The 20,909-nt window shown below is 45.2% G+C and overlaps 1 protein-coding gene across 2 annotated transcripts; it reads left to right on the top strand.

The window, feature by feature from the left end:
• The first annotated feature begins 8,351 nt into the window (after positions 1-8,351).
• Positions 8,352-20,018, top strand: LOC140421378 (bone morphogenetic protein 2-like). Of its 2 annotated transcripts, none has more exons than XM_072506050.1 (3): positions 8,352-8,628; positions 12,375-12,745; positions 18,825-20,018. In XM_072506050.1, exons 2-3 carry the CDS (start codon positions 12,382-12,384, stop codon positions 19,667-19,669), a joined length of 1,209 nt encoding a protein of 402 aa, XP_072362151.1. In that variant the 5' UTR covers positions 8,352-8,628; positions 12,375-12,381; the 3' UTR covers positions 19,670-20,018. The 2 variants fall into 2 exon arrangements, with proteins under 2 accessions (XP_072362151.1, XP_072362156.1); XM_072506055.1 differs by lacking the exon at positions 8,352-8,628 and adding an exon at positions 10,815-11,015.
• The last annotated feature ends 891 nt before the right edge of the window (positions 20,019-20,909 follow it).

The raw sequence follows: 20,909 nt of genomic DNA on the forward strand, positions 1-20,909 counted from the left end.
ATAGAGCGCTCCTCACAAAGGCAAAGATGAGCCGACTCTTTGAGGAGGTGGAGGATGCATGTGAGCATTGCGGGGGGCGGGGGGAACCACGTTCACATAGTTTAGTCCTGTCCAAAGCTGGAAGGGTATTGGAGGGAGGTTTTCAGGGTAATTTTCGAAGGTGGTACATGTGAGACTTGAGGCGGATCCTCTGGAGGCAATATCCGGGGTAGCAGATCATCTGGGATTGGAAGCGGGTGCTTTAGCATTCGCCAGAAGGTGGATCCTGTTGGGTGGAGGTCAGTTTCTTCACCCTGTGCCCTGGCGTGATGGGGGGATCTGATGGGATTTTTAACACTCGAAAAGGTGAAGTTTGAGTTGAGGGGAAGGATGGAATTCATGGGCTTTGTTCATTATGCACTTTCTGTTTTTTTTTAATTAATTTAGAGTACCCAATTCCTCAATTCATTTTTTCCAATTAAGGGGCAAGTTAGCATGGCCAATCCACCTACCCTGCATATCTTTGGGTTGTGGGGGTGAAACCCACGCAAACACGGGGAGAATGAGCAAACTCCACACGGACAGTGACCCAGAGCCGGGATCGAACGTGGGACCTCGGCGCCGTGAGGCAGCAGTGCTAACCACTGCGCCACCGTGCTGCCCTCATTATGCACTTTCAAGAATTGGATGACACTGAACATTGGGCGTGGTTGGGGTGAGGGGTTTGGACTGTGTATGTTGTTGATGACTATGTATGGGTGGATGGTGGATTCCTGATTCCTTTCTTTGATGTTTGTGTTATAAATTTTGAGGGTTGTTTGGGGGTTGGTGGGAGAAGGGGATTGTTGACCAGGGGTTTGACATTGTATTTGTTACTGTTGATTGTTTGTTAGTGGGTTTAAATTTGGATGAAAATGTGAAAAAGGAGTATAAAAATATATTTTTTTTAAAAAATAATTGTTACCACGATCTAAGGGCAGCATGGTAGAATAGTGGTTAGCACAATTGCTTCACAGCTCCAGTGTCCCAGTTTCGATTCCTGGCTTGGGGCACTGTCTGTGCGGAGTCTGCACGTTCTCCCTGTGTGTGCGTGGGTTTCCTCCGAGTGCTCCGGTTTCCTCCCACAGTCCAAAGATGTGCAGGTTAGGTGGATTGGCCATGCTAAATTGCCCTTAGTGTCCAAAATTGCCCTTAGTGTTGGTTGGGGTTACTGGGTTATGGGGATAGGGTGGGGGGGTGGGCTTGGGTAGGGTGCTCTTTCCAAGAGCTGGTGCAGACTCGATGGGCCGAATGGCCTCCTTCTGCACTGTAAATTCTATGATTCTATGATTCTTAACTAGAACTCAAATGTTGGTCTTTAAAAAAAAAATCACAATCAGAATGTTTCTTTTAAATTGTCTGATTTTTAAAGTGGGAATGTAAAATAAACCTTTGTTTTGATCGGTCGCACGTTTATGGATCTGAATTTAGACCTTTTGTTCTGTGCCCAGAAGCATTTAATGCTTCAGTCTTTGCTGGGAAGAATGGAAAAGTTAAAGCTGGCATAACTAGGGGTCAAATTTTGTCAGTGTTTGTACCCACCTCCGAGGGCAGCTGAAATCCCTAACAGCACTATGGTCGAACCTGCACCACGTGGACAGCAGCAGTTTGATAAACTGGCTCACCACTACTTTCTCAAGGGCAAACTAGAGATGGACAACATATGGAGCCTTGCTGGTGGCAACCAAGTCGCAGGAAAGAATAAAACAAATGCACCAAATACATTTACACTTCACCCATTTTGCAGGATGTAAGAGCTCACAAGTTGGTCAAGGTACAGTCTTTCCAGTTTATCCACATGAACCCCTATTTCGACCTTACTGAGATCTCTTGGTCTTGGAGTGAACAGGCTAAAAATCTGAGGGAATTTCACAAATTTGACATGAATACAAGAGAAAGCCATCATCCTTTGACCCTAATTTGCAAAAATTATCCTTCCATTCTGGAGTATCAGTACATTTCTCTGTTGATTGTGGTATAATTCCAAGTATTATAAGAAATGGGACCTCTGATAGTTTTCAGAGTAAGTAGAGACTTCTTATGGTATTGGGGGGCACAGCAAAAGCCCACCGTGGCAGAGGACGTGTTTTCTTTCTCTCTTTGGGAAAAAATTTTAACAGCCCCTAGAAATATCGAGGTCTCCTGATCCAGACTGCCATGTTGACATTCCTAAATTGATAGGCTGGTGCCTTATATCATCTTAACTATACAAGTATCTGGTAAGGACCAGAAAATAGCCCTCAGCATGAGGTAAACCAAAAAGTGACCTTGAGCTAAAGTGATGGACAAGGAATGGATGAACACCCTGACATCTTGAGTACCTCTCCTGTATTTATTGGTTAGAAGAGTCCAAGAAAGCAGTGGGCAGAGGCAACCAGCCCTTAGAAATAACATATTTTAACGGGTGCCTGAGATGGGTGCAGACCTTGTCAGGCTTTCTTCAGATTGAAGATGGACCAGAGAAGATGGAGGAAGACACAAGGGAAGAGTTCCCTGACACTTTGGCTCTGTTCATCCTCTGGGAACCTCTCTCAACTTTCACGGGCCATACGATTTTCTTGTCTATTTAGCTAATGCACCTTATCTAAACCATTGCTTCTTAATAAATTACCTTGAATCACTCGTGAGTGTTTCACTGCCTATGTTCAGTAATCTGTGACTTTTTAATTTTCAATCTTGCAGCATTGAAAAGTACTCTGTTGTATTTAGATGTACCTGCAAATGAAGCAAGCCCTAGATACAGTTCGAAGATGTGGGCTGGTAAATTTGGATCACAATCCCTCTTGGCTACATGGCTAATTATTGTCTTAATGGATGGCCTTTTACCCTCAATGCCTTAACACCATGAACCATGCTATTGTGCAAAGATTGGTGCATTCCAACTGAGACCCCAGCCACGCTGTGTCCAAATGAAACTGTCTCCAATTTCAGTGCCCATGTTATAATAATGATGACTGTGGTTTTGAGACATTACGATGATTGGAACTGGATGAATGTGGTCACAGATGAGATGCTTTTGTTGTTAAAGTAGCTATGAATTTGATCATATATTCCTTCAGCATGGTACACGCAGCGTGTTGAAATTAGACATTTTTTTCCAATAAATGCTGACTGTAACACTCTTCGCGTTTTAATTTACTCTAGAATAACAATATTGGGCTGTCGATTATCATTGTGAATTTGAATTTTGATTTTAAATGCAATGTGTCAGTGAAAGTGTTGTTGAAGAATTCTAGAGCTGAGTGCCACAGTGCAGCATTGTTGCCTAATGTGCTTACATTTCAGTGATCACCTTTGGACCAGATTAAGGATAACCTGTATCCTGCATAATCCTATAACCTCACATACTTCTACTTGTAGGTTACTGAGGCCTGGAAGGGCTTTGCACTGAGTAGCTGTGTTGGAAATCAAATTTATTTCTATCATAAGTAAGGTAAAATATGATTTTAATTAGAGGTTTCCATTCATTTTTACCTGCTCTCCAATAAATCTCCAAAAATAAATTGCTGTTGTCAAATTTCTCCCAAGCAATTGAGTTGACATGGTGAGCTAAATGGATAATATCCGGAAAATGCAATTTACAACTAATAAAGCTGCTTCTGTGTTCTGGCTGGATTGAATCTCACCTCCTGTGAGTTGCAATATCAGCTTGATCTGTGACCGAGATCAGTGGAACAGTTCAAAGCAACAATCAAAATAATCTGCACCATAATAACTTTGATTAAAATTTACGGCGTTGATCTGAGATAAACAGCCATTGGCTGTCAGCATTTAGGGTTGTGATTTGTTGTCAAATTTAAACTCTTATCTCTAGCATTTGGCACAAGGATTGAGCAACAGCAGCTGTCGCAGTTTTGAGAATTGGAAAGGCAAGATAGTGTTCGCGCACAGAGGTGCCCAGTGTGGGGGCTGTGGCACCAACGTGAATGGATGAAAGTGTTACGATGGAGTAAGTTTCCTCTCCCACCTGGAGCTGCTGATGTTTGCTGGGCAAGGATTTCAAAGAATGTCTTACCCAAGGGTCCGTTTATCACACATTACCTTTGGCAATGAGTATATTTTTTGCTTTATTCATTTATTACCCCTCCCTAATTGCCCTACATTTCTGAGGGCATTTAAAAGTCAACCACATTGCCGTGGGTGTGTAGTCACATGTAGGCCAGACTGGGTAACATTGGCAGATTTCCTTCCTTACAGGGCATTAATGAACCAGCTGATTTTCCATGATAATCAACAATAGTTTCATGGTCATCATTAGACTTTTAATTCCTGAATTTTATTGAATTCAAATTTCATCATCTGCCATGGTACGATTCTAACCCACGTCCCCAGATCTTGCCTTGGGTCTCTGTGGGCTACGGATCCATTGACAATACCACTAGTGACTTGTGGGAGCGGATTATCGCTGAGCCTCATTCTCGTTCGACTATCTCTGTAACTTCTTCCAACCGACAACTATCTGAGAAATCTGCACTCCTCCGACTCTAACCTCTTGTGCATTGCTCACTTCCTTCACCCACATTGACAGCTATAATTTTTGATCCCAAATTCTAGAATTCCCTCCAGCAACCTCAGCCTCCCTCTCCTTTATCTGTCTATAAAACCGATTTCTTTGGGCGAGCGTTTGGTCACCAATCTTATCATATCTCCTTCTTGGGTGCGGTGTCAACGTTTGTCTAATTACCCTGTTGTGAAGCATCTTGTGATGTTCTACAATGTGGAAAGCACTACCTGAATGCACATTGTTGTTATTGGATGGTGGACGGTATTTCAACACTGATCCTATTCCTCCTACCTATTCATAATATCTCGAGATCTTGATGTCCTGGTACATGAACTACAAAAGGTACAGCAAGTAATTAGGAAGGCAAATGGAATGTTGATGTCTATTGCAAGTGGAATGGAATACAAAAGTAGGGATGTTTGGCTACAGTTGCACAGTGTGTAGAGGGTGTTGGTATGACCACATCTGGAGTACTGTGTATAGTTTTGGCCTCCTTATTTAGGAAAGGACATAATTGCATTGGAGGAAGTTTAGATAAGGTTCACTCGATGGAATAAAATGAAATGAAAATCGCTTATTGTCACAAGTAGGCTTCAAATGAAGTTACTGTGAAAAGCCCCTAGTCGCCACATTCAGGCGCCTGTTCGGGGAGGCTGGTACGGGATTCCTGAGGTGAGGAGATTGTCCTCTGAGGAAAAGTTGGATAGGTTGGACCAGTATCCAGTCGAGTTTAGAAGATTGAGAGGCGATCTTATTGAAACGTATAAATTTCTGAGGGGACTTGACAGGGTGGAAGGTGAAAGGATGTTTCCCCTTGTGGGAGAGACTCGATATAGGGGGCACAGTTTAAAAATAAGGGGTCTCCCATTTAAGACAAAAATGAAGAGAATGTTTTTCTCTCAAATGTTATGACTCTTGAAATTCACTTCCCCAGAGAGTGGTGGGCTTTTTGAATATTTTTAAGGCTGAATTTGTTAGATTACTTATTGAGAGAGGAGTCAAAGGATATAGGGGTGACACAGAGAAAATAGCAACAGGATGAGGCCATTCGGCCCTTGAAGCTTGCTCCGCCATTCATTATGATGATGTGGAGATGCCGGTGTTGGACTGGGGTGAGCACAGTAAGAACTTCATTCATTATGTAAGGCTTCATTCATTATTATCATGGCTGATCATCCAACTATTCCTGCCTTCACCCCATATCCTTTGATTCCCTTCGCCCTAAGTACTATATCTAACTGTTTCTTAACGCCATACACTGTTTTGGCCTCAACTACTTTCGGTGGTAATGAATTCCACAGGCTCACCACTCTCTAGGTGAAGGAATGTCTCCTCCACTCTCTCTTAAATGGTCTATTGTTTATCTTCAGACTGTGACCTCTAGTTCTGGATACTCCCGTATTGGGAACATTCTTCCTGCATCTAACCTATCTGGTCCTGTTAGACTTTTATAGGTTTCTATGCGATCCCCCCTCATGCTTCTGAACTCCAGTGAATATAATCTGAACAGACTCAATCTCTCCTCATATGTCCATTCTGCCATCCCAGGAATCAGTCTGGTAAACCTTCGCTGCACTCCCTCTATAGCAGGAAATCCATCCTCAGATAAGGAGACCAAAACTGCACACAATATGCCAGGTCACCAAGGCCCTGTTTAATTGCAGCAAACCATCCCTGCTCCTGTACTCGAATCCTCTCGCTATGAAGGTCAACGCACCATTTTCCTACTTTACCTCCTGCTGAACCTGCATTCAGGTGAGAAGGAAGGTGGAGTTCAAGCCACAGTCAGATCAACCATGATCTGATTGAATGATGGAGCAGGTATGAGGGATGAATGGCCTTCGCCTGCTCCTGATTGGTATGCATATATGATCTTGCCTTTCGCCACAGCCCACTGGATGATAATCAGGAGGGGAGGGGCTCTGGTCAGCCAATTTCCTTTCTCTTCCCTTGTGCAGGGACCAAGAAGTGAGATGCGGCAGACCATCTTGCCTCAACTTACACTGAGGTTGGGAGCTTAGCTTCCTGGTTACTACCGCATATGAGACACTGCTGTTATGATTAAAACCCTAGTGGAAACTCTGGGAAGGAACATTACAGCTCGAATATATCCCACTCCAGTTACAGGAGAGCTCCATCGTGAAGGCTCACTCCTCGGTTCAGACGTTGACGACCTGTGCAAAGTAGTACTGAAGTTAAATGGCCAGACAGAATGGGTTGCACTATATTTCTCTAATATTATCAATTTTGATGCCGCCTTTCCGGAAGAAGGTTGAGTTTGAGTTCACGATAACTGCAATTTCTAAACCAGCTTGAGTTTAGAGATTTAATGTAAACTGCGAAGCTATTGCTCTCTCAATGACCACATAAACTTGTACGGTATTTATCGCAATCGGACCTTTTGGAGGGGCGCCTTGGAGGGATGACATAATCGAACTGCATATCTGAAATATTATTAAATTGATTTTCATGAGATCACAGGTTAATCAACCCTGCTGTGATGAACCTGGTGAGGCAGTCTGGATTTAATAACCTCACAACTCTTCTCAAAGGTACCATCTTGAACCAAAAGGACTAACGCAGGCAAAATAATCCCGATGTCAAACCCATCAAAAAAGTACAGGAAAGCGATACTTTGTCCTTGTTTTTTATTATCCCCCACCCCACGCTTTTGCTTTGTTTTTTTGTTTGCAAGGCGGGAAGTACCTGACTCGCTTTGTGACCACAAGAGGTTTCAGCCAGCCACTGGAAACTGAACTAAAAACTACTCGGCAGGTCTGGCAAGCAGCTGTGGAGACAGAAACAAGAGTCTCCCGTTTCGAAAGATCATCGACCCGAAACAGTTAAACTCTTTGTTCCTCTCTCCACAGATGCTGCCAGACCTGCTGAGTTACTCCCAGCAATTTCTTTTCATTGCATTTATTTCAGATCTCCAGCACTACTTTTGTTTTAGGACAGACGGTAAACTTATTTTTGTCTGTGTGGCGGGGGGTGGGGGAGAACGGACGAATAATAAAACGCCGGCAGCGGGAGGAAGGTTTGCCTACACACTGGGAAACCTTTTCTGCTTTGAGGGGTGATGGGAAGAGTTTCTGCCGCCGATTGGGGAGTGGTGGGGGGACTGGTAAGACCTGATCAAATTTGCAACTCGGTCTTTCAAGTTGGGCAGAGGGGCTGGTGAATTACACCCATCAATCTGCCCAGTTAAACCCCATTCTGTATACATGCTGAGCCATATCTACCCGGATACGAAAATGACAGACGATTTTGCTGGGTCCCTGGGGACCAGCGAATCACAACATTCATCTTTCGACACCCACTGGATTTGATCAAAGTATAAACATTAGAGAAACCTGCGATTTCAACCTCTCAGTTCATAGCTGCCCCGTCCACTTTCCCAGGTTTGTTTAGTTAACTCAATTTGAGTTGATTATTGGAGGGGAAGTCTAGATCATGTTTCTCCCCAGGACTTGTAACGAGTGTAGTTTACTTTTTAAACCAGTCCGCTCTGTAACCCTTCTCTCTGACGGGGAATGCAGTGATATATTATTATTATTTGGGAAACTCCATCATGTGTCACAGACACAGCATCAGTCACTCTATTTACAACGCCACCCCCCCCCCCCCCCTTTCCCAACCCGGACACACAGCCCCTTAAAAAAAGTACAAAAATCCTCTTGTGATGTAATGACGTTAAGATGAAGATCGCCCTTTCAGATGAGTGAGTCACTTGAAGTGCTGTAAACATTCCTGATGCCAGCCACAATATAGGGGAGGACGGAGGGGAGTGAATGAGTGAGGGAGGGAGGGAGAGAGGGAGGGAGAGTTTGTGCGCCGCTGCATGAGCAAGTTGTGAAGTCATCCCGCTTCGGAAGAACTGACTTCGCCGCGAGGGCTTTAAAATCGGGCGGCCGCAGTGCCCTCTCGGCGCGTTTGTACTCGCACACCCACGGATAGAACCTCTCTCCTTGTGCCTCTCGAGATCGATCACTCTGTGAAATGGTTGGTTTTCCCACCCCGTTCTGCACTTCTTCATCAAACCCCGTTGTCAGGAGCAGCCGGGTTTTTGGTCCAGCTACCTGATCTAATGCAATATTCTCAATCAGGTAAGGGGAACTCTGACATTTAACTCATTTTCTTATATATATATATAAATTAATTAATTAAAACCAATTGAAATGAATCAGCATTATTCTTTCGACAGAATATAATTGATATACTTTCAACTACTTTTAACCATTTTTTTCCAATTCAGTCCCATCTTAGTTCCCTTATACACAGCCATGCCCCTAAAACCATTGTTTTATTCTTTCTTGCCATACACTTGTTATCTCTCTCCCTGATATAAGTTTCTCTCTCTCTCTCCCTGATTTAAGTCTCTCTCTATCTTTCTCTCTCCCTGGTTTAAGTTTCTCTCTCTCCCTCCCTGGTTTTAAGTCTCTCTCTCTCTCTCTCCATGGTTTAAGTCCGCCCCCCCCCCCCCCCCCCTCTCTCGCTCTGCACCTTTCCAGCCGGGATTCCCACCCTCTCTGCTTCTCTGCCACGGGCGCCCACACGATTTTCACACCTGGGTGATTTATTTTATTTTTTTTTAAAAAAAATTATTTTCACAATATATTTTATTCTGCTGAGGTGTTAAACCGCAGCGGCCGGGGTGGGAGGAGAACCAGAGATGTGTTAAAAAAAAATAAGAAAAGATTTGATTTCCCTGTGTTCGAGAGCTGTACAAAGGAGCTCTTGTACATGAAGCTTGGAAAATTCAACTCTCTGGCCTTTCGCCGTCTTGACCAGAGGTTGGCGCACTGTTCACGGAGCTCCCTGCCTTATCCTCCACAACATGACAGACCTGACTGACTGTTCACGGAGCTCCCTGCCTTATCCTCCACAACATGACGAACCTGCCTGTTTCCTTCAACAATTTCTCCCAATATCTTATCCTTTTCCCTGTCTTGACATCCCCTCCTCACAGTTTTTGTTTCACTGACAGATTGGCTTTTGTTTGGGAGTGAGGTGGGGGGGGGGGGGGGCAAGTCACACTTAAGTTCATTAGCAAATAAGACCAAAAAACAGCTTTTCGTTCTGATGTGAAAACTGCTCCAAAGCTCAGGGAGCTCCCCTCCTTTGGCAATGCCCCTCCCTCCCTCCCACCATCTCTCGGGCTAACCTGCTCGCGTGTAGACTCGCTGAAGCCCCGTTCCTGACTCTCCCAGCGGGAGTTCCCAAAAGCATCGCTGTGAGCGCCGAGATCCATATCTCCAGATGAAGAGTAAATAAATTTTGCACGTACTGCGGAGGAGAGGAGAGAGCCTCTTCTGTGTGTGTGTGGGGGTGCGTGTGGGAAGCTTGAAGAAATGTTTTAAGCAAACTCGACCTGCCTTTGAAACGAAAAGGATAAATGTATGATTTGAGTTAAGCGTGCGGGAGAAGTTAGATTTAAAACCTCTGGAACGGTTCGCACACAGCGCCAAATCATTTCCAAACCGATGAGGCATTCGCCCATCTGCCCTTCGACCATCATCCCAGGAATAAAAACAGCGCTGCTCCGGGGCGAGTTGGGGTTCTGAAAGGGTTAAAAGGCGGCATTGAAGAGGTGTGTGTGTGTGTCTGTTGGGGGTGGGGGTGCTGTTTAAAAACAAGTGCATTTGTAGAAGTTTTTCCTCCGCACTTTGCGCGTCCTCCCACGCCCCCCCCCCCCCCCCCCAGGAAAAAAAGGGACATTCGCTGCTCCGGCCTGCAGTCGCTTCCCAGGGGCTTGTACGCTTACCGCAGAGAGCGTATTGCAATGATGTGGATGTAGGAATTATTAGCCCACTGGGTTAGCAGAACGCCGCTTTGTAGTGACATCAGGGAGCAACAGAGTATGCGTGTGTGTGTGTAAAGCCTCCTTAAGTTATTGTGTAGCAAGAGCAGGGATCACATCAAAAAGTCCCACCGAAAATAACAGCTCCAATCACGTGTACATTTAATACATATAATATATATATAAACTATCCTGTCAGTAGTAAATGATGGACTTTTCTTAATCGAGAATTGTAAGGACTGCGTGAGTTATCACAAATTGAAGTGTTCTCTTCCCTTTTCGTCAATCGCGCACATTTCAACATATTTATACATCAAAAGAAAGTTTGGTTCCTCTTCGCCTGCTAGTGATTGGTGTAAGAAAGGTGCATTATTCTCTGGAGGTCCCCCTAACTCCTGGAAGACAGAGTCAAGAGTGATAAAGGGAATTAACGGTGGCGAGCAATGTGGCTGATAGGGGAGTCCCGAGCGGACCCAGGCAGCCAGCACAGGTAGTTAGTTCCACTCTGATCGCAGGACACGTCGATACATTGACTCCTACTGTAAAGGCTGGTGTGTGTGCGAGAGAGAGAAGCGAAGCGGGACGGGGCTGGCAGAGTGCAGCTGCCAGGGGGCAGAGAGAATTGCAGAGCTCCCTGCGTTTAAATATGGATCGCTGTTGTCTCTGAGCTGGGGCGCATTGTTCAAGTGGAAGGTAAAGCCGGGTGTGTGTGTTCCGGGGGAGGGTGGGGGAGAGAGAGAGAGCGGGGGAGGAGACAGAGGGAGCGAGAGAGAGAGAGTGAGACAAAGACTGCGAGACAGAGGGAGAGACCGAGTGAGAGACAGAGGGAGAAACAGAGGGAGAGAGTGAGAGACAGAGTGAGGCAGAGAGGGAGAGGCAGAGTGAGAGAAACAGTGAGACAGAGAGGGAGAGACAGAGAGTGAGAGACAGAGGGAGAGACAGAGAGTGAGAGACAGAGTGAGAGACAGAGGGAGAGACAGAGTGTGAGACAGAGGGAGAGACAGAGTGCGAGACAGAGAGTGAGAGACAGAGAGTGAGAGACAGAGCGAGAGACAGAGTGCCAGACAGAGAGTGAGAGACAGAGTGAGACAGAGGGGGAGACAGAGGGAGAGACAGAGAGTGAGAGACAGAGGGAGAGACAGAGAGTGAGAGACAGAGTGAGAGACAGAGTGCGAGACAGAGGGAGAGACAGAGTGAGAGACAGAGTGAGACAGAGGGAGAGACAGAGTGCGAGACAGAGAGTGAGAGACAGAGAGTGAGAGACAGAGCGAGAGACAGAGTGCCAGACAGAGAGTGAGAGACAGAGGGAGACAGAGGGGGAGACAGAGGGAGAGACAGAGAGTGAGAGACAGAGAGTGAGAGACAGAGTGAGAGACAGAATGAGACGGAGGGAGAGATAGAGAGTGAGAGACAAAGGGAGAGACAGAGGGAGAGCCAGAGAGTGAGAGACAGAGGGAGAGACAGAGCGCGAGACAGAGAAAGAGGCAGAGAGTGAGAGACCGGGGGAGAGACAGAGGGAGAGGGGAGATAGAGAGAGGAAGAGAGAGAGACAGAGAAAAAGAGAGAAAGGGAAGGTGCATTTTTATTGCAGTGTAGCCCAAGCACCAGCAATAGCGGAGTTGAGCACCTGTCCGTCTGCTCTCTGATCTGTCCCATTCTCCACAGACACAACAGCGCAGCCAACATAAACAACAAGACGGGCTCACACACATACACACGTGTGTGCCCGCTTCTCCTTTCTTTTATTCCCTCCCTCCAGCAAATAAATCTCCCTCTTATTCCATTCAAAATTAAAGCAAACTCCCTTCCCTCTCCTTCACAGATCTACATTCCCACCCAACTGGGGAGAAGTGAAGCCCCTTCTCACATCTGGGACTGTCCTTTTAATGTCCTTCTCTCGTCTCCCCCCCCCCCCCTTTCTTGAACTCTGCCTCGGCATTGCCTCCTTGTCTGCCCCCTCTTTCTCAACAAGCTTCTTGTTTCTCTCTGTGTGCCTGTTGCCATTTGTGATCCTTGCCCGGATTAACATTGCCCTCTCCCCACCTCTCGCAGTGACACGATGACCGCGGGCAGACGACCTCTGATGGTGCTCCTGCTTTGTCAGGTCCTCTTCGGAGGCTCGGCCGGGCTCATCCCCGAGATGGGCCGGAGGAAGTTCACCCAGCAGCAGGAGGCCAACTCGGGGGGCCGGGCGAGCCCCCTGCAGACCGAGGGCATGCTCCAGGAGTTCGAGCTGCGGCTGCTCAACATGTTCGGCCTGCGGCGCCGCCCTCAGCCCGGCAAGGAGCCGCTGATCCCGCACTACATGCTGGAGCTGTACCGGCTGCATTCGGAGGAGGAAGGGCAGCCTGGCACGCTCCTGCCCCGGTTCCCCGAGAGGCCAGCCAGCCACGCCAACACAGTCAGGAGCTTCCACCACGAAGGTAAGACTTCAGGCTGATGATGAGCTCTGGCAGGGAAACGATTGAGACCTCAGAACATACCAAATCTGTCACACATCCTCCCTGAACAGAGCCTGGCCCCAATAACACACACCTTACACTAATACCATACATGTTCAATAGACAAACACATCATATTGTATTCTCCATGATCACTGACTCTGTGACTGAATTAAAGAGCGCGCACATTTCATTTTAGCAACATTTATTTATTTTTCCGAGTTGCATTTCCTCTTAGTTTGTCATTCGGTTCCAAAGAGTCAACCTCCAGCAGATACAATTCTCTCATTCTCTCTCTCTTTCATTCTCTCTCATTCTCTCCTCTCATCCTCGCTCCAATTCTCTCATTCTTTCTCTCATTTTTCATTCTCTCTCGCTCATTTTCTCGCTCTTTCATTCTCTCTCCTCTCATTCTTTCTCTCCTTTCATTCATCTCCCTCGCTTATTATCTCTCATTCTCTCGCTCTCTCCTCTTTCCCATTTTCTCTCATTCTCTCCTCTCTCGCGGTGCCTCTCATATTCTCTCTCATTTCCTCTCTCTCATCGCCTCTCTTCTCTCTCATTCCCTCTCCACCCACTGAAATTCTCCTGCAATCGCCGGCTGTCCCGCGTTGAGTTTTGTATTCCAGAGCCCACGGGGAAGTGGGGGGTGGGAGGGTTGAAAATAGGACAATTGCTCTGACAGGCAAAATCCATCGCGTTTGCTATCGCGCAGTGACAATCTGGTCAATGATTGTCTGAGACACATGTACATTTCTGCATTCCAGCATAATCTGTGCAACTACAATGGCCATAAATATTTATCCCTCTCCGCCTCCTCAGAGCACCTGAAGCTTATCTTATCTGGGCTTTACCTCTTTTCCAGAACTGCTTTATATGGGGTGTTACATCTCCTTTGCTAAGATCTCTCTCTCACACGCACACAGCTACCTGGGGATTTGATACATTAATAATCTTCACTGACACATTAGTGAGCGAACCCGTTGTTGCTTACACTTGCATTATTGATACTGGGCCTCTGTCAAGGGGTTTAGGCAATGTGTAGTTCCTGCATCGACTGCATAAAGATAGTCTGGGGAATCCTCAATTCCTGAGGTGGGAGAGAGTCAGCGCGGACAGGGAAGTGGTATTCACCTGTCCTAAAATGCTGCAGGTCTAGGACGTTAAGCATTAAATAGAATTCACATGCACAGCTTTTGTTTACAAGAATATGTGGAATCAGCTCCTCGCCCCTCAACAAAGCACCATTACCCAGTCTGAGCAAACCCATCGTGCTCTGAGAGAAAGAGAATAAACGTGTTGGCATGATTCCAATCTTGTATCGTGGGGGTTAAGGCGGCTCCCAGGTCCTAACGACCGCACGCTCTTGCTAAACTCAGAATCTGTTTGACACTCAAGTTTAATTGAAAACGGCTTGGCTGAATCGTGCACAAACGATACAACCACACTCCGGCCCTTTGTTTCGAATCCATTTAACTTTTGGTTACAAGCAAACAAGTGCAACTCATCCCCCCCCCCCCCCCCCAGCTGAAAATAAATGTGAACATTGACCACGTTATGAAGCAATAAGGATATATATTCTTGGAACAAGGAACAAAAGATGTCCTGCAATATACGGTTTTGTATTGGGGCAAGGCAGATTTTACTAAAATAAGACAGGATCTGGCCAAAGTTGACTAGGAATAGCTTCTTGCAGGAAAATGCAGCATAGTGGTTAGCATTGTTGCTTCACAGCTCCAGGATCCCAAGTTCGATTCCTGGCTTGGGTCACTGTCTGTGCGGAGTCTGCACGTTCTCCCTGTGTCTGCGTGGGTTTCCTCCGGGTGCTCAGGTTTCCTCCCACAAGTCTGAAACACGTGCTGTTATGTATTTTTGACATTCTGAATTCTCCCTCTGTGTACCCGAACAGGCGCTGGAATGTGGCGACTAGGGGCTTTTCACAGTAATTTCATTGCAGTGTTAATGTAAGCCTACTTGTGACAATAAAGATTTTTTTAAAAATCTACAGCAGAGCAGTGGAGGACATTCAGTAAGGAAATGGGGAGTTACGGGTCCAACATGTTCCCTCTAGGGAGAAATGGAGGAGCAATAAGTGTAGGGAACCTTGAATGTCTAGGACAATCCAGAACTGAATAAGGAGGAAGAGAAAAGCTTTGAGCAAATCTAAAGGGAAAAGTTCAACTGCGGCCCATGAGGAATATAGGAAGTGCAAGAGGGAACTCAAGAAAGCAATCAGGAAAGCAAAAAGGGGCATGAAAAAGGACTTGTGATTAAGATCAAGGAGAACACTAAGATATTCTACAAATACATTAAGGGGAAGAGGTTAACCAGGGAATGAGTAGGGCGCATTAGAGACCAAGTGGGCAATCTGTGTGTGAAATCGCAGGACATTGCTAGGGTGTTAAATGAAAATGTCTCATCGGTCTTCACTCAGGAGAAGGAGGATGCAGTTACATAATTCAGGACATGGGACTGTGAGGACTTTGAGCAGTTTGACATAGGAAGTGAGGAGGTACTGGGGGCTTTGACGGGCTTAAAAATAGACAAATCCCCAGACCCGGATGAATTGCATCCGAGGCTGCTGTGGGATGTGAGGCAGAAATTGCAGTGGCTATGACGCAAGCTTTCAATGCCTCTCTGGCCACAGAGGAAGTGCCAGAGTACTGGAGAACATCTAATGTTGTCCCACTTTTCAAGAAGGGTGGCAGAGATAAACCAGGGAATTGCTGGTTGGTGAGTCTCACGTCAGTGGTAGGGGAACTATTGGAGAAAATTCTGAAGGAGAGACTTAATTTCCACTTGGAAAGGCATGGGTTGATTAGGGATAGTCAGCATTGCTTTGTCAGGGGGACAGGGGGAGGTCATGTCTAACAAATTTGATAGAATGTTTTGAGTGAGTGACTGAGTATGTGGATGAAGGAAGTGCAGTTGATGTAGTTTATCTGGATTTTAGCAAAGCCTTTGACACGGTCAACGCCTCTGACATGGGAGACTGATTGAGAAGGTGGAAGCACATGGAATTCAAGGAAACCTGTTGATATGGATCCGAAACTGGATTAGTAATAAGACACAAAGGCTTTTTGAGTAACTGGAGGCTGGTGTCCAGTGGTGCACCACAGGGATCAGTGCTGAGTCCCTTATCATAGAATCATAGAATTTACAGTGCAGAAGGAGGCCATTCGACCCATCGAGTCTGCACCGGCTCTTGGAAAGAGCACCCTACCCAAGGTCAACATCTCCACCCTAACCCCACTAAGGGCAATTTTGGACACGAAGGGCAATTTATCACGGCCAATCCACCTAACCTGCACATCTTTGGACTGTGGGAGGAAACCGGAGCACCCGGAGGAAACCCACGCACACACGGGGAGGATGTGCAGACTCCGCACAGACAGTGACCCAAGCCGGGAATCGAACCTGGGACCCTGGAGCTGTGAAGCAATTGTGCTATCCACTATGCTACCGTGCTGCCCACGGTATTGTTTGATATATACATAAATGATACAGTTGAGAACATGGGGGGAGTGGTAAGTTTGCAGATGACACCAAGATTGGTAGGGTGGTTAACAGTGAAGAAGAGGGTCATAGGTTACATGAAGATATAAATGGGTTGGTCAGATGGGCAGATCAGTAGCAGATGGTATTTAACCCTGTTAAGTGCAAGGTTACAAGTGCAAGGCATACAAAATGATCAGAGGGTTAGATAGGGTGGACAGTGAGAGGCATACAAAATGATCAGAGGGTTAGATAGGGTGGACAGTGAGAGCCTTCTCCCGCGGATGGAAATGGCTAGCACGAGGGGACATAGCCTTAAACTGAGGGGTAATAGATATAGGACAGAGGTCAGAGGTAGGTTCTTTACGCAAAGAGTAGTGAGGCCATGGAATGCCCTACCTGCTACAGTAGTGAACTCGCCAACATTGAGGGCATTTAAAAGCTTATTGGATAAACATATGGATGATAATGGTATAGTGTAGGTTAAATGCTTTTGTTTCGGTGCAACATCGTGGGCCGAAGGGCCTGTACTGCACTGTATTGTTCTATGTTCTATGTTACGCACTTTGGAAGAAGAAACAGGACAAGGGAGTATGTAATGAATGACAGGGCACTAGGAAGCTCAGAGGAACAGATAGATCTTGGGGTACTTGTTCACAGATCCCTGAAGGCGGCAGAGCAGATGAATAGGGTAAGAAAGGTATATGGGACTTTTGCCTTTATCAGTCATTGTATAGAATAACCAGAAGGTTATGTTGGAGTTGAACAGAATGTTGGTCAGACCACGCCTGGAGTACTGTGTGCAGTTCTGGTCACCTCAATATAGGAAGGAGGCGATTACACTGGAGGGGTACAGAGGAGATTCACCAGGATGTTGCCTGGGATGAAGCATCTGAGCTACGAGAAGAGATTGGATATTTTTGGATTATTTTCTTTAAAGCAAAGAAGGTTGAGGGGATATGATTGAGGTGAATAAGATTATGAGGGGTTTGTACAGGGTAAATAGGAAGCAGCTGTTCCCTTTGGTTGAGGGGTCAATTACAAGGGGGCATAGTATTAGGACGAGGGACAGGGAATTCCAAGGGGATTTGAGAAAAGCAGTTTACTCAGAAGGTGGAGAGCATCTGGAATGCACTGTCTGGGAAGGTAGTGGAGGCTGGAATCCTCACAACCTTTAAAAAGCACTTGGATGAGCACTTGAAACACAATTGCACTCAAGGATTTGGGACAAGTGCTAGTATGTGGATTAGCACGAGATTAAGGGTAGTTGTCGGTGCAGACCCGATGGGCCAAATGGCCTTTTCTGCACTGTACTACTCTCTGACTATTAAGGGATAGTCCTGAAATAGTTGCAGGTTTTTTCTGGCTGTCTTAAGACCGCACAACACATTTCAACAAATGTACAGATGGACACATTGGCAGTGAATAAAACAGTACAGCATGGTTAGAATGTGAATTTGCAAATCGCTTCAGGGGCTAAATCTTTAAAAGGTAATTACAGAATATGGTGCAATCTCCCGTATGAGCCAGAATTTTTGCAAGTGGCACAAACATGTGGTGATCTAGGAACAGTGTGGCTTTGGTGCTGTTCTGTATTGTACTAGCCCTAAGGGATCCTTGAGTACAGTCAATCTGACTAAGCCAGAATGCATTCTCCCCTCCACCCCTCTCCCCGCTTGCAATTCTTTGCACCTTGAGTCTGTGAATATGGCATGTCAGTATTGGGGCTGCAAAGCATTAAAATGCATATTCCAAACATCACAGCAAAGCTGAGTGAGTGAATACTGTTCATCTTTGCAGTTTTGGGAGTGAAGTTCTGGACTATGCAAACGTCGACAGGTTGGATCCCCTGCACAGACCCATCACTAACAATTTGGAAGCATTTCCTATGCTGAATGACATTAATGCAAAAATAAGACCAGTAGCACTGGTCTCCCTGGTTATGTCTCTTCTGCGCAATAATTGAGGTCTAAAGCTAAAAATAAGCAAATCAACTTCAATATCTTTTGTTTACAACACAACCCTTCCCTAAAAGTGCTGACATGCAAATATAATTTCAAAGCCTATCACTTGATGAAGGTGGGAATTTGTTTTGAATACAATATAAGCAGTTGGGCCATTTACTTTTACACGTTTCTTCAGGATGAATTGATCAGACATGCCGCTGAGTTAATATTTTGTTAGTGAAGGCTTGGGAAAGAAAACCTATTTTTTTTCAGAGCATCCTGTGATAGGGTTACTATCTAATAATAATAATAATCTTTATTGTCCCAAGTAGGCATACATTAACACTGCAATGAAGTTACTGTGTCCCTAGTCGCCACATTCCAGCGCCTGTTCGGGTAACCGGTACGGGAATTGAGCCCGCACTGCTGGCCTTGTTCTGCATTACAAACCAGCTATCTAGCCCACTGAGCTAAAGCGGCCTAATGTATATTGATACTGTAACTAATAGATTATGTGATAATTAACTCAAATATCGGGTGCTTGTGTTTCATGTATGTCTACATTACCAGTGAGCCTTGCAATGTGACTAACAGCAGTTCTGATGTCTTTCTCATCTTAGAACCAATGGAGAAGCTGCCTGGAGCCAGAGGAGAGACAACCCGCCGATTTTTCTTCAGTTTGAACTCTATACCGCATGAGGAGCTCATCACCTCGGCAGAATTGAGGATCTACCGCGAGCAGGAGCAAGAGGCCTGTGCAAATAGCAGCGGTGGTTACCACCGCATCAACGTTTATGAGATTCTCAAGGCAGAAGGATCCCCTGGCAGTGATCCGATCACGCGATTGCTGGACACAAAACTGGTGCACCACAACGTGAGCAAGTGGGAGAGCTTTGACGTCAGTCCTTCTGTCATGAGATGGACCGTACAGGGGCAGCCCAACCATGGGTTTATGGTGGAAGTCATTCACTTGGAGCAGGAGTGCAGACACTCAAAGCGACATGTCAGGATCAGTCGGTCCTTGCACCAAGATGAAGAAAGCTGGCCTCAGATGAGGCCTTTGTTGGTAACGTTTAGCCACAATGGCAAAGGACATACTCTTGAGAAAAGAGTGAGGCGTCAGGCCAAACACAAGCAGAAGAAAAGGCACAGGTCGAGCTGCAAGCGGCATCCTTTATACGTGGATTTCAGTGACGTGGGGTGGAATGACTGGATAGTGGCACCTCCAGGATATCACGCCTTTTACTGCCAAGGGGAGTGTCCCTTTCCATTGGCAGATCACTTGAACTCAACGAACCATGCCATTGTGCAGACATTGGTAAACTCTGTCAATGCAAACATTCCCAGGGCATGCTGCGTCCCAACGGACCTCAGTCCCATCTCAATGCTTTATCTTGATGAATACGACAAAGTTGTATTAAAGAACTACCAAGATATGGTTGTGGAAGGTTGTGGATGTCGTTAAAGCAGAAAAAGAATTATCAGAAAAAAACTTGACACTTTACTATTTCCCAATGAAGACACTATTTATATTAAAAAAAAACAAAATAGAAACATCTATTTTGAAAATATATTTATGGTTACTTAAAAAAGAAATTGGGAAAATAAATATTTTAATCAGAGAATTGTTCCTTTTAAATGTTTAATTGTATTTCAGATGTACATGTTTATATGGGTTTAACCCCAACACATGAAGTATAATGGTCAAATTCCTATTTTGTATTTATTGCTATTGTAACCACTTTTTAGAAAATAGCTAATTTGTATTTATATGTAATCAAAGATAAATATAGGGTTTGTACATAAATCGTCAATCCACATCTGTCTGAAGTATACATGCTTGAAAGAAAACTCGCAAGGAGACCTTTTTTCTCAGCTGGGGGCAGGCAAACTAAGAATCTAAAAAGTTTCAGGACGTGTACCAACGTGAGCTCCACCATTTCAAAGCACTTTCTGACATGTGGCACATTAGAATTTTTGGCATAGCAATCTTGAAAAGCTTACCGATAATAAGATGAAGGGTTTTAGGGGCTGGAATGCATACAAAAGTAATTGTAGTCAGGTCTAAATGGCAAACAGTGTAAAATAACACTGGGCAGCTCCTTGTAGTTTACAGGTGGTTAAATTAGATAGAGGCCAGAGGCAAAATGGACCCGTTATTCAACTTCTAGTGAGGTGAAGCGTGAATGCTGGGAAAAAAAAATCTTAAATCCTATCTTTAAAGAAAGAAAATGTGCCAACAGAGCTTAAGAAGCAAACGGTAACTTGGTCCAGTGATGTTATTCAAGTCTTTGAGTCAATCGGGTGCGATTTCAAGATTTGAGCATATAATGTAGTTTGAATATACTACAAGCGTTCTAAAGGTCCTTAAGGTCTCACGTTCTTGCATTAGTTTGTACAGCAATCCCATCGCACCATTTAACGAAAAGCAGGAGGTTCTGCTAATGCCCTTGCCGACATTTCTTCCTCAAAAGGGCAGATTATCTGTTCATCTTTCTTGTAGCTGTGCGTAAATTGCATTTGCCTACACACCAATAGTACCTATAAGCCAAGAATAATCAACTGAACAGATAACGTTTTGAGAAGCACTGAGAAGTTATATAAGGTGCTATTTAAGGCCAATTCTTTTTTGCATGAAAATGCTTTAATTGACAACCAAAATAGAATTAGATTTAGGTTTATTTACTAATTCATAAAACATACAT

Source organism: Scyliorhinus torazame, chromosome 1, assembly GCF_047496885.1.
Source record: "Scyliorhinus torazame isolate Kashiwa2021f chromosome 1, sScyTor2.1, whole genome shotgun sequence".
Classification (NCBI taxonomy): domain Eukaryota; kingdom Metazoa; phylum Chordata; class Chondrichthyes; order Carcharhiniformes; family Scyliorhinidae; genus Scyliorhinus; species Scyliorhinus torazame.

Excerpts from the sequence above, each read along its gene's own strand:
- LOC140421378 (XM_072506050.1), top strand. The coding sequence starts at position 12,382 with ATGACCGCGGGCAGACGACCTCTGATGGTGCTCCTGCTTTGTCAGGTC. Across the intron at positions 12,746-18,824 it reads CAGGAGCTTCCACCACGAAG|AACCAATGGAGAAGCTGCCT; the intron begins GTAAGACTTCAG and ends TTCTCATCTTAG.